Genomic DNA, 13,495 nt, shown 5'->3' with positions numbered 1-13,495 from the left:
TAGGCGGGGTTTCTGGTTGGACTGGGACGGTTGGGCTTACGTCATTGCCCTCCACACAAAGGCGGGTGGTGCTTTTATGCTCGGGGGTGGAGCCGGTTAAGATCTGAGCCGTCAGAGCTCGGAGGCCCTGGTGGGGGGCTGGACCCCACTTCTCGGCTTAGTCTCCGCCTTCCTGCTGCGTTTGGAAGTCTCGTGGGTGTCCCGGCTCGGCTGCTCCCTTAGCCTTGCGCGGAAAGGAAGTGTGCGTGTTTACCCACATTCCACTTCCGATCCCTAGGCAGAGCGGCAGGCTAAAGAGCCTGGTTTCTCCCAACTCACCGAGCCAAGAAGCCGAGCTCTGAAGACAGGGCTTCCTTCTCCTCATGACTCCGCACCCCGATCTGAACCTTAAACTCCGCTTACGGCTGGGCGGCCCAGGAGGAAGCAGATACCGGTAGATGGCCCAGGTAGCTCACATTGTCACTGAGCGGGGACAGGCAGACATGAAGACTTGTTTGTATTCGTTAAAAGCTAGGCACCTCAGGGTTTCCCGGGAGACCACAGGCTTGTTTTCAGAAATTCCCGTCCCCTGTACCTGCCAGGTAACTCGTAACCATTTTCTCTTCCAGTCCAGCATGCCCCCCAAGTGTGATGTATTGAGTCAAGATGAACTGCGCAAAAAGCTGTACCAGACGTTTAAGGATCGAGGTGTATTGGACACACTTAAGGTATCAGATTTAGGCATGTCTATGCCATAACTTGTGTAAGCGTTAGCTGTAAAACCTATAACAGGTAGCCCACATCTAAATTCACTCAGCCCTTGTTTTTTTTTTTAAAGCGTTATATAGAACATTGAATTACATTTTATATAACAATTAAATTAAAGTCTATAATAAAAATTATAGAACAATTGTTGTATAGACAATGTTGAGCTTGAAACAAAAGCATATTCAAATAATACACTTACTGAGATAACATTAAGATAGCATGTCATGAACACATTTGAATCAGATTGCACTTGTTATATAAATCTGTTACAGGTTCCTGAATTGATAAATGCTTCTGTAGTACATTTGGATGACAAAGTACATTGATTGACACTGTGTGGAAAACACTAAATAAATGTATTGCTCACTGTAGAACAATTTAAGGAACAATTTAAAAAACATTTTGGAATCCATGAATATTGCATATTACAGTGCATACCTGTTAGTACATTTTATATTTGCATTAACAGCAACGAATGGGCTTAGCTCAACGGATTTGTTTTACAATATACATTTCAAAAAGTGTATTTACATTTAACATAGGAAATTAAAGAAAGTTAGTCTAACTTTTCCCACCCTCTTCTCCACACTTGTAGTGTTTTACTTCATATCTGCTGTCATAATTGATATTAACCAATCATATCCTTTTTTCCCCATTATCCTCCTTTGGACTTGTTTACAGATATGGCATGACTGGCTATTCACTTTTTATTATTCCAACTTCATCAATGACAGGATAGATTTTTTTTTTTTTTACTTTTTCTTCATTTCTACTTTTTTTTTAATTTGTCTTCATTTACTAGTTCTCCAAGCCAGGTTATTTTTCCCCACAATTTTTACCTTCTTACAATGAGCTAATTTTTATAGTCTCATATTAATAACTGGCACAGATTGAGTACTTACAAAGTTTCTTCTCTTGCACTCCTCCCTACAATCATAGTAATTGTCTTTCATGCTTTTTATTTGGGAGACATTCCAAAATTTAATTCTGAATAGACTTCTCTTCTTCATTGGCTACTGAGAAGATCCTGAGAAGGTCCATTTTTGTGATTCCCATAAGTACTAAAATTATAAGCTTTTTGTGTTTGTAAAAATGGGAAATCATCTTATGTGATTCATTTTTTTCTACTCTTTTCTTTCATTCTGCTTATATTATGTTTTATCCTGTATGTTAGACACCCTAAATCAGCTTATTAATTAAGCTGAGCCTTAATACACCACTCCCTCTGTATGATACAAATGTAATTGATTAAACTACTTCTAAATTTTCTTGTGTTGGATACTGTTCTCTTTTTTTGCTTATGATTTCAAGTAGTTAATTGTTTCAGATGAGACTGAGCATGTATATTTTATTCATTTTACATGTCCATATTAAATATAGAAAGGACAAAAAGAAATGTACTTGTTACCTGACTCATGTAATTGTAATTCCTCTTGTGCATCACCTTTATAAAAACAATAAAGTGAATACTTTAAAAATGCATTGAATTTTAGATATATAGTAAGTCCCATTCTATCCTGGTAATTATGTGCCATTCTAAAAAAGGGGTAAGTAAGAACTCTTATTTGTTGCTTGCTTTTGTTGCAGTAGTATGAATTATATATTATTTCCTGCTGATCTCATGAATCTAAATAATTTTCTAATACACTCAGCTCAATTGTGTATGTCCAAACTATATACAAAATAGATTTAAACATCTGGTAGTCTGATTTAGAGGATTTTTCTTAAAGTTTGAAAAAATAATAATGCCATTGTTGTAAATTTGAGAAAATAATCTACTGTGGGTCTAGTTTTCCTCACTTATAAATTGTGAGAAAATTAATAGTCTTTGCAGTGGCTTAAATGTAAATACACTATGCATTCTTAGACTTCTTTGGGCCTACTAATTTTCTGTATGCATTCTCTTAGGAACCCAGTTTTACTATAATCAATGTGCCCAGTAAATTGGATTGACTCAGTGTTCTTTTCATAGCTTCCAACATTCCACAGAGGTGTGATGAAGTAACAAAATTATCCTTTACTTGATATTTTAATACCAAGCATCAGGTAGTTGGGGAAAGAAGGCTTTTGCCCAAACCTACCAGGCTACTTATCTCACAGTGTAAGATAGATTGTGCACGGAGTGGTTCTTAACTCCTGGTCATGGATCTAGACCCATTCTGGAAATAAAAGGATTTTTATTTAACATGACAAACCTGTGTATATTTCCAGTGAAACAGTCCTGCTGAATTTTTTTTGTCCCTGTCTTTCTAGACACATCTCCGAAATCAGCTAATTCAGGAATTGGTACATCCTGTGTTGAGTGGAGAATTGAAGCCTCAGTCCATATCAGTGGAAGGCAGCTCCCTCTTAGTAGGCGCGTCTAATGCTATAATAGCAGATCATTTACAAAGATGCGGCTATGAATATTCACTTTCTGTTTTCTTTCCAGAAAGTGGTTTGTCAAAAGAAAAGGTAACGTCTTTCTATGTTTGAATTTTGTACTATCCATTTCTTCCTCTGATAATTATAACATTCTGTATACTTGAGTTAAGTATCTTATAGGTAGGTCCAATTTTCTTGTCTTTGAAATTGGACCTTACCTTCATGGATTTGTTACATAGCCAATTGTTAATTAATGTTTCAATTTTTCACTTCCTCTTTTCTAAAGCAGTGATGTTACATCACTAAATGCTTTGGAGTTACAATTGGTCTAACATAGACTGTAGTTTAACTAGATTCCAAACTGCCATTTCTTTTGAGTGTCTCCTGTGAACTAGCCTTTGTGCCAGGCACAGTGGAAGTGTGACATGTGCTACAAATGATGCACCAGACTAGAGAGATGTAGTGATAACGCAATCATGTAACAACCAGTTGCAACACAGTGAACGATTCCTAAAGTGGATTGTTTTTACTATGCTACAGTCTCTTTAGGTATTTCTCTTCTTTGTAAAAGAGAAATGAACAATGCGCGATTTTTTTTTTTTTTTTTGGCCAGTCCTGGGCCTTGGACTCAGGGCCTGAGCACTGTCCCTGGCTTCTTCCCGCTCAAGGCTAGCACTCTGCCACTTGAGCCACAGCGCCACTTCTGGCCATTTTCTGTATATGTGGTGCTGGGGAATTGAACCCAGGGCCTCATGTATACGAGGCAAGCTCTCTCGCCACTAGGCCATATCCCCAGCCCAATGCGCAATTTTTAAAAGCCTGGAAAATTATAAAATATTAAAACACTTGTCTTGTATTTTTCACTTTTTTGGTGTCAGAACTGAGGCTTGACCTCAGGGCTTAGGTTCTGCCATGTAGCTTTTTCACTCAAGATTGGCATTCTTCCACTTGAGCCACCGTTCCATTTCCATCTTTTTGGTACTAAACAGGGGTTTAGAGTCTCAGGGACATTTCTGCTGGGACTGGCTTTGAACTACCATCCTCAGATCTCGGCCTCCTGAGTAGCTGGGATTACAGGTCTGAGCCACCAGTAACTGGCTATTTTTCACATTTCTAATGACTTAAACTCTATTTTCATCACCATTGAACTTCCTAATCACACTTTATTTTAATAACACTGTTTTCTTAGTTGTTTTTTTTTCATTTTTTTAATGTGTGGTTTGAGATTTGAACTCAGGGCCTCAACATTTTCTAGGAGGAACTCTACCGTTTGAAATATTCCCCAGCCCTATTTAAAGGCAAACTTTTTGTAGCAATTTTTTTCTCAGCATGTGTGTTTAATAGAATTAATTTTTTGGAAGCCATTTCACGCTTGTAGCAGAATTGAGTGGAAAATACAGTTACCATATCCTCTCACCCATTTGCTACAATCCGTGAAGCTATTATCAGTCGCAGTCCATAGGTTACATTAATATTCACTCTGGATGAGCTGGGTCACCTGCTTTTTCACTGTCTATAAATTCCAAACATTTTAAGGAAATAAGAATGATGTCAGTATTTAAATGGAGGCTTGAAAATTAAGTATGCTATATTTATTCATGAAGTACTAAATTCATCACATTAAGGATTCCTTTTTAGTTCATTCTCTAAATTTCTAATCATGCATTTAATAATTCTCCTTACTGTTTAATAGTTTTATCACCATTATAACAATAATGAAATCAGATTATGTTCTATTTAATGTTTTCTATTAATATAAAATGCTATACAGGGATCTTTTCATTTATCCTTTGAATTCAGGGCAATGAACTTGCTACGCAGATTCCCCTGTGATGTACCTCTAGCCCCAGAAACTTTTCTTTAAAGGAAAACCACATGAAAGCAAATTATTTCATTGTTCTAGGGGTAGCTATAGTAAATAATATAGTAATACATACTATAGGAGAAATATAAAGAATACCTAGGGCTGGAGTGTGACTCAAATATTAAAGTGTAGCTTTGCAAGCACAAGGCTCTGTGTTCAAATCTCAAGTACCCCCCCCAAAACCAGAACCCTACTTGGAAGACAGAGCTTGGAGTTATATGGTTTGAGACGAGGCCAGGCAAACATCTTTTAAGACTCTGTCTCAAATAATGGTGAGTGAGTGAAGTGGTACATACCTTTTATCCCAACTACAAGGAAGCACAGTGGCTGGGAACTGCCATACCCAGCACATCAGGTTAAAGCCTGGGAAAGCGCTTGCATAAATGAGACCCTTTCTTGACAATAATGTAATGTCATGTGAAAACAGGCTGGAGGTATGGCTCAAGTGGTAGAGTGCCAGCCTACAGAGCACAAGACCCTGAGTTCAATTTTCAGTACCACCAAACAGCAACAGCAAAATCCCCGTATATCCAAAATACCTGTTTAAAAATGGTTTAGGTACACGTTAGTCATTCATGGTTGTGAGAATAGTAAAAATTTAGCTCACTTATATTTTTAAAATGTAATGACCTTGAAATTTTCTCATATATATTGGCTCTTTGAGTGTTATCTGTAAAGCATTAACTATTTCTGTAATTTCTGCTACATTAATGATATGCCATTAAGCATACCATCTTTGATGTAAAGTATTTGGAAGTTAATTACAGGATTAAAAAGTATTTTATTCTTTTACCTTCAATGTGTTTGTTGTAATTTAACAGTTTAAAAAACCCTTCAGTTCTGTTTTATTAGCATAATTTTAATCTCATTTAATCAGAAGCACTATTTTAAATTTCATATGAAGAAGCATATCCTAATTTCTCATTTAAACATTAACATACAAGTATGACAACTTAATTTTTCTTTTCCCCGGTAGGTATTTACTATGCACGATCTGTTACAGCTCATTAAAATCAGCCCCAATTCCACTCTCTACAAATCAATGGTATGATTATTTAGTTTTTATAACCTTTTTGCCTTGTTAATTACAACTGAATAGTTTAATAAAGATAAAATACTTTCTTTTGACAGATTTCTACATTTGATAAAGAAAACCAAAAAGGTAAAAGCCTTCACCTTTATAAAAATTAGCAAGAGTTCTTATGTACTTTTTGGGTTTTTTTGGGGGGGGTCAGTCATGGAGCTTGAACTGAGGTCCTGACATGGTCCCTGAGTTTTTTCACTTAAGGCTTGCCCTCTACTACTTTGAGCCACCGCTGCACTTCTGGTATTCTAGTGATTAAGTGAAGTGAAGAGTCTCGTGGACTTTCCTGCTGGGGCTGGCTTCAAACCAAGATCCTCAGACCTCAGCCTCCTGAGTAGCTAGGGGTGTAGGCATGAACCAGTGGTGCTCAGTTGTATGTACTTTTTGAGCCTAAAATAGGAAGCATATAATTTTTAGGGAGACGAGTAGGAAAATTAACTTAAATCATTTAATTTTTCCTGGCTGACTCTAACATTACTTGATAAGTAAACCACACTTCATATGGTGATCATTCTTAAAAGATAAATAATGTAAAAAAAAAACCCTCATATTAGAAAACCAAAATTCATGAAGAGTGACTGAGCAGTAGTTTCATGAAATTTCTAAAACCAAACTATACATTGTGTTTTCTAGGTTTCTTAATGAATTTCTTAAGAGAACTGGCAGAATTTCACCAAGCTAAAGAGATTTGTGATGTGGAAACTCAGACAAGTTCAACATTTCTTACCAAAGATTCTCTTGGTAATTAAGCCTTCTGTAGTAATTTCAGTTCTGCTGTTTTCTTTTTTTTTTTTTTGAAGGAAGGATATTACCTCATCTTATTGTGTGTATATTCCTTAAAGTGCAGAGATACAATCTGTAGGTGACAAGATAACTCATTTATTTTAGAATCATATTGCTGAAAAAGATCAGGCATTGCTTTCCAGTGCCATCCTTGTCTTCCTGAATGCCATGCTCACAGTGAGCAAATCATTCAGGGATGCCAAGGGGCACATTCTTCCTCATTTGTTGGGTTTAATCGCTCTCAATTTGGAGGTTATTCCTCAGGCCGTGGCTATTTTACAGTGAACATTAAGTTAGAACATCATAGACTATTTGCTTTGCCAAGAGCTAGAGAAGTCATTGGCTTATCATTTCTCTTTATGCTTGAGGAAATTGAGGTCCTCAGAGGAAGAACATCTTGGAAACACATAGTCTGGGTCAGAACTAATATTAGAGTCTTAGATCTTCTCTGGGCCATGATCCAGATAGAACTTTTTATAGTCATTTGATCTCGAGCTTTTCTTTTATGAAGTCTATCTGTAATATCGTCCTTCCCTTTCATTTTTTTCCTTAGCAGAGATAAAAATCCATTTCTTAGTTTACCCTTACTCTTTGTTATGGTTTTTTTTTGTTGTTGTTGTTTTTTTGCCAGTCCTGGGGCTTGGACTCAGGGCCTGAGCACTCTCCCTGGCTTCTTTTTACTCAAGGTTAGCACTCTACCACTTGAGCCACAGCGCCACTTCTGGCTTTTTTCTATACATGTGGTTCTGAGGAATCGAACCCAGGGCTTCATGTATGTAAGGCAGGCACTCTACCACTAGGCCATATTCCCAGCCCTCCCCTTACTCTTAAATAATAGTAGCACCTATATTTTGTAATTTGTAAAAAACTATATTGAATAACTAGGTCTTCTAAATGTAGTTTTAAATTACATGAGGGGTATATTATATGTATACTGTAAAGCAGTGCTGTATAATAATGTAAGCAACTGATGTCATTTTCAAGTTTTAGTAATTATATTAAAAATGGTAAATAGAAACAGATGACATTCATTTTAACAATGTGTTTTATTTAACAAAATACATTAAAATTTCACCATTTACTCAAAAATATTTGTGAGACATTTTACAATTATTTTGTACTAATTCTTTGAAATCTGGTATATTCTTTATGTTTAGTGTATATCTCAGTTCAGAATTGCTCCATTTCAAGAACTCAGGGGGCCACCTGTGGCCAAAAAAAGTCTTGTTTTAGACTGCAGTTAGAAATAATTTGGCAAATGCAAAAAAGTAGCTGGGAAACATGTCTAAATTAACTACTGTAGACAAACACTGCCATTGTTTTATTCTACTTCTGCCCACCTGTTCAGGCTTTTCTGGTGCTGGTAGTATCATCCATGATTGAGATCGTATTCTGTTTTCAGGTTTGCAGTGAGTCCTTTGGCAGATTCTACTCCATAGTTGGTTTGAGGGCCATTGGCTTTCTAGAAGGAACACTGGCATGGGAGAATCGGCAGGCCTTACTTTAGGCCCAGTTATGCTATAGTTGTCTAACCTTTTAGAAGTCACTTTAACTATATGGGCATTTATGGAGGGATTAAAATATATGGTCTTTGCTTACTTTGAAGTCATTGCTTTGAATGTGTATGCCAACTTTAATCAAACTGTATTTAGTAGCTGGGTGCCGGTGATTACTCCTGTAATCTTAGCTACTCAGGAGGCTGAGATCTGAGGATCACGATTTAAATAAAGTCAGCCCACACAGGGAAGTCCGTGAGATACTTATCTCCAGTTAACCACCAAAAGGTAAATGTGGCTCAAGTGATAGAGCACCAACCTTGAGCAAAAAAGGCTAAAGAACAGCACTACAGGCTCTGAAGTTTAAGTGCCAGCACTAGCACCAAAAACATAAAAGAAAAAAGTCCAGTTAGTGTCTTGGCACTTAGAAACTGAGAACAGAATCTGATAATTCCTAATTGAAACTATATTTATTGCTGCCTCCCCAACATGACATTTATTATGAACATTTTCAGATATGCATTAAATTTGAAGCTGTTTTGCAGTGTTAGAACTCACCATGAAATTTATGTTATACCTACTCCATCACTTATCTTTTGATCCATTACCCCATCTCATTTTTAAATAAATTTCAAAGTACATGGCCGACACCCTTGTACTTTCCTCCATATGTACTATCTGTTTTTTTTATCTCCCACATCTGAATGAGGCTAAATATCCCAATTTTATGTGTTGTCTTTTGCTAGCGGAGAAGCTTCAACATATTGATGAGCAGTTTGCAGATGTTCATCCTCAACGTGCAAAGCTAGAATCTTTAGAGATAAAATTAAATGAATATAAGAAAGAAGTCCAACATCAGCTTCATAAAGAAATGTGTCAGAAGGTAGGTTGTATCTTTTGTAGATTTTAATGCAAATGATAAGTTTACTTGTTTTCTAATATCTTAATTTTCTATTATGTGAGAAAACATCTAGGACTTTTTTTGTTGGTTGTGGGATTTGAACCCAGGGCCTAGGCACCATCCCTGAGCCCTTTTGCTCAAGGCTAGTGGTCTACCACTTTGAGCCACTGCTCCACTTCTGGTTTTCTGGTGGTTAGAGATAAGAGAATCATGAACTTTTCTGTCTGGCTTGCTTTGAACTGCTTAGCATCCTGAGTAGCCAGGATTATGGACTTGAGCCACTAGCACCAGTCTAGGGCCTTTTATTAAAGACTAGAATACTATAGTGCTGCACATATTATTTTTATTTTCAATTGATTCCATTTGTTAATGCCTTTGGATTGAATCCTACAGTACAGTGGATGGGTTAACACTAAAAAGTGTGTTAAATTAAACATGCTACATTTAGATAGCATTAATATTAAACTTAACCATAAAGAGAATGTTTCTGTATGTACTGTATTTTCAATTTTTTGTGATTAATTTGCAGTTGAAGTATTTTAAAGAAACTGAAATAACCAAAATTAAAATAGAAGAGAAACGAAAATATGAGAGAGAAATTGCTGAATATCGGAAAGATTTTGAGAAAACTTATCAAGCCAAAATGGAAGCAATCATTTCTCAGGAAAAGAATTCTCTTGAAAGAATTCAGAAACATCAAGAGGTAATATTGTAAAATACTGTTGTTATGTTGATTTAATGTGCAGACACAAGGTGGGCAAGTTGATGGACCAAGGCTGTAGGGAAACAGTGAAAACCGGGGCCAAATATGCAGAGAATGCTGGGCCTTATGCAGACATTTTCCTCTGAGATGGTGGAAAGGAAAGACTTGTAGGGTGAATGGCCTCACTGAGAGCAGGCAATGTATACACACTAATAAACTCCATTCTTTCAGGCAGATTGGGAATAGTGATAGGGATTTGAGTTGAGGCTTCGAGATAGAGTAGCACTCCTCGGGAGAGAGGAAAGCAGAGGTTTAAAGCAGAGAGGACTGCTGAGTGGAGTTGAGATTCTAGCTAATACAGGCTCTGAGTAAGAGAGTAAACCATGCATTTGGAGATGAAGTTTCTCTCACTTGCAGAAAACTTTATAATTTATAAGCACCTTTTTCCATCCCTTTCAGTAAAGGTCAAAAGGAAAAAGTGCTTTGGGAGCAGAGTTTAATTCCACTGACTTGAGCAAGACAGCCTGTGATTTGGAAGTCTTTGGGGGCTCTGCTGAATAGTGAAGGGAGCCAGAAGAAAGAATGAGTGGCTTCTTATCTGGGGGAAATTGAGGGCCACCTGGTAGCCTCAAAGGGACCAAGAGATAGACTGGCAGGTGGAAGAGTGAGACCAGACCAAGAGCTCAACATTGCTGGGTGAGAGCTCCAGGGGAAACTGGGTGCAGGTCAGTATGCATCTATTCGAAGGAGCCACAGAGGGGTTGAAGGTGAAGGTCTCTGAGAGTAGAGGAGTTCAGGGCTGAGAGGCTCATCCACATAGCCCTTTGGTCTCATTGCCTAGGAAAATGAATGTGCAGGAGAGAAGTTGAAAAGTGGCAAGGAGTGTGCATCAGCAGGAAAGATCAGATCTGCTCTTTAGGAAATCCTGGTCCTTCATTATTTAACATGATCTTGTGATTTAACATGAAATGGACCTCCCTCCATAATGTTGTCCAGTATTTCTAGACATTGGGCATATTTAGGTTATAAAAGTAGACTTTGGAAGCAGAGATCTTTGAGAGACTGGATTATATTTAGACTAACAACTTCATCAGGGTAAGTGGCTGACTAGATCCCCATTTATTTACTGTTATCCAAAAGTGTTAATGGTTGTTATCCTAAACATCCGGCCTTTATTCCTTCACTTGGGATACCTGTCCACTTCTTTCTTTGATAAGACTGTACTGTCCTCCAAACACTGCTAGAATCTCACCTCAGTCAAGTCTTCCTTGACACCTTGTTCCTTGTTTTTCAGTTTTGTTTTGTATGGTATTGGTACTGAGGCTTGAACTCAGGGCCTTTCCCTCTTAGCTTTTTTGCTCAAGAATAACGCTGTACCACTTAAGCTACACCGCCACTTCCATCTTTTTCGCTGACCAATTGGAGATAAGAGTCTCTCAAATTTGTCTACCTGAGCTGGCTTCGAACTGGGATCCTCAGATCTCAGCTTCCTTAATAGCTAGGATTACAGGCGTGAGACACCAGCACCCAGCTAGGTCTTGTTCTTTTATCAGTCTTTATGTGCTTCATTCAATTATGTAATTATATCATAGTATATTACTTGTTTCTCTCTCTCTCTCTCTCTCTCTCTCTGACAAAATGGTAAGAGCCTTAAAAGATGGAGACATTATCTGCCTGCTTTGGAATGTCTAGCTCTCCAGTTGCTGGTTGACAGATGGCAAGAAGCTAGCAAATCCTTGCTCAGTGAGCTTCCAAATGGAAGCATGTCCCCATCATTCATGTGAGCTTGCTATCATTGAGTCAGAATGACCCATGAACTGAAAAATCCAGACAGCACCATCACCACCACCAGTTACCTTTGTGATTCTCTTTTTGGAATTTCATAGCTGGTTAGACAGGGGTTCTTAGGAATGTAGAATAATGTTGTTTAGCAGTGGGGGACTAATTTTGTGTGTATTTGTGTAAGTAGAATAGACACAGAGCAAACTTTGAATTGAAATCTCTTGAAGGTAAATTAGTTGCCCTAAATGTCCATACGTTCTTTGATTTTTCTGGAATCTATTTTGCTTGTTTACAAAAATTAATGTTTTCTTATGCAGATTGAAACAAAGGAAATTTATGTTCAAAGGCAGCTTCTACTAAAAGATTTGGAATCACTAAGAAGCAGAGAAATAGAATTGAAACAAAGACTTGATACTTTTGAATTGTAAGTACTGTAGTGTATTTTCATTTCAGTTATTCAGAATGAGATGAGAAGGTTTTATTAAATATATGTCTAAATACTCTAGTTCTGATTGCCAAGTAGAGTTTTTAGTTATGAAGTTGATATCCCCTAGCTTCCAAAGGTACAAATTAGGAGAAACAAAAAGTAGGGTTTTACCTGTGAAATAGCCATTAAGTGAAAACCATCATGCAATCCCCTCATTGGAGAAGATAATAAGACTTGAATGGGGGCTGGGGATATAGCCTAGTGGCAAGAGTGCCTGCCTCGGATACACGAGGCCCTAGGTTCGATTCCCCAGCACCCCATATACAGAAAACGGCCAGAAGCGGTGCTGTGGCTCAAGTGGCAGAGTGCTAGCCTTGAGCGGGAAGAAGCCAGGGACAGTGCTCAGGCCCTGAGTCCAAGGCCCATGACTGGCCAAAAAAAAAAAAAAAAAGACTTGAATGGGTCATATATTTTGCAGTTATCTTCAGTCATTCAAACTTGATCATTTCGGGTATGTAACTGAATTCCAGATACCCAGGCCTCTGCTGCCTTTTTACCTATTTTGCAACTCAGAAAACTGACTTGTACTGGGTGAAACTAGTTTTCATAGTGTATGCTACTTGTGTTTTCTAAGTGAGCACGTTTCATCCTTCAAATCTTACCTGGGATTGATAGCAAGGACATTTGTGTAGTGTGTACAGTAAGCTTTCTTATTTGGAATCTGTTACTAATTAACACTTTCTCATGGATACTCCAGGAATCTCAGGACATTAAGGAAATTATCTCCATCTTTATTTCTGTAATTTTCTTACTTCTACAGGCTCAATTTTTGTGATTTCTTTTATCTACCTTTCTTTTTGGACAGTACTAACAAGGTACTGATAAAAGAGAAAGCAAGAAAAGAACAAAATTTTGGCAAAGACTCGGTGATTATATAATCACTTTCTCTAGTCTGCTTCCCTTCTGAACATTGAAGTGAAATAAATGTAGTTTACTGCTTCAGGCCTTTTCAGATTAGCCAGCAGAGGTAGTAGATACATAGTGATTTTCTTCTTGGCTTAATCTCAGCAGCAGCTGTGAACAAAACCCACCCCTTGACTTTGCTCATGAATTGGCATTACTATTGATTTAAAGCTCATTGCAACCAGGCACCAGTGGCTCATGCCTGAAATCCTCTTCGATGCTCAGGAGGCTGAGATCTGAGGATTGTGGTTCAAAACCAGTTCAGAAAGGAAAAATCTGTGAGACTTTAATCTCTAATTAATCACAAAAACCTAGAAGTGGAGCTGTGGCTCAAGTGGTAGAGCACTAGCCATGAGCAAAAGAGCTCAAGCCCCAAGTTCA

At 37.7% G+C, this 13,495-nt stretch overlaps 1 protein-coding gene across 2 annotated transcripts in view; it reads left to right on the top strand.

The window, feature by feature from the left end:
• Positions 1 to 55: 55 nt before the first annotated feature.
• The window catches only part of Ofd1 (OFD1 centriole and centriolar satellite protein), a 33,401-nt gene continuing 19,961 nt past the window's right edge, over positions 56 to 13,495 (top strand). For both annotated transcript variants that reach the window (XM_048336924.1, XM_048336925.1), the window contains exons 1-9: positions 56 to 446; positions 609 to 707; positions 3,001 to 3,201; positions 5,952 to 6,020; positions 6,107 to 6,137; positions 6,693 to 6,800; positions 9,085 to 9,221; positions 9,769 to 9,942; positions 12,042 to 12,148. In XM_048336924.1, coding sequence (XP_048192881.1) covers positions 438 to 446; positions 609 to 707; positions 3,001 to 3,201; positions 5,952 to 6,020; positions 6,107 to 6,137; positions 6,693 to 6,800; positions 9,085 to 9,221; positions 9,769 to 9,942; positions 12,042 to 12,148 — 935 coding nt within the window. In that variant the 5' untranslated portion in view covers positions 56 to 437. The remainder of the gene's footprint in view (positions 447 to 608; positions 708 to 3,000; positions 3,202 to 5,951; positions 6,021 to 6,106; positions 6,138 to 6,692; positions 6,801 to 9,084; positions 9,222 to 9,768; positions 9,943 to 12,041; positions 12,149 to 13,495) is intronic.

Source organism: Perognathus longimembris, chromosome 28, assembly GCF_023159225.1.
Source record: "Perognathus longimembris pacificus isolate PPM17 chromosome 28, ASM2315922v1, whole genome shotgun sequence".
Taxonomy (NCBI): Eukaryota; Metazoa; Chordata; class Mammalia; order Rodentia; family Heteromyidae; genus Perognathus; species Perognathus longimembris.
Note: the sequence above shows the minus strand (reverse complement) of the source record. Positions and strands in the feature narration are given on the sequence as shown.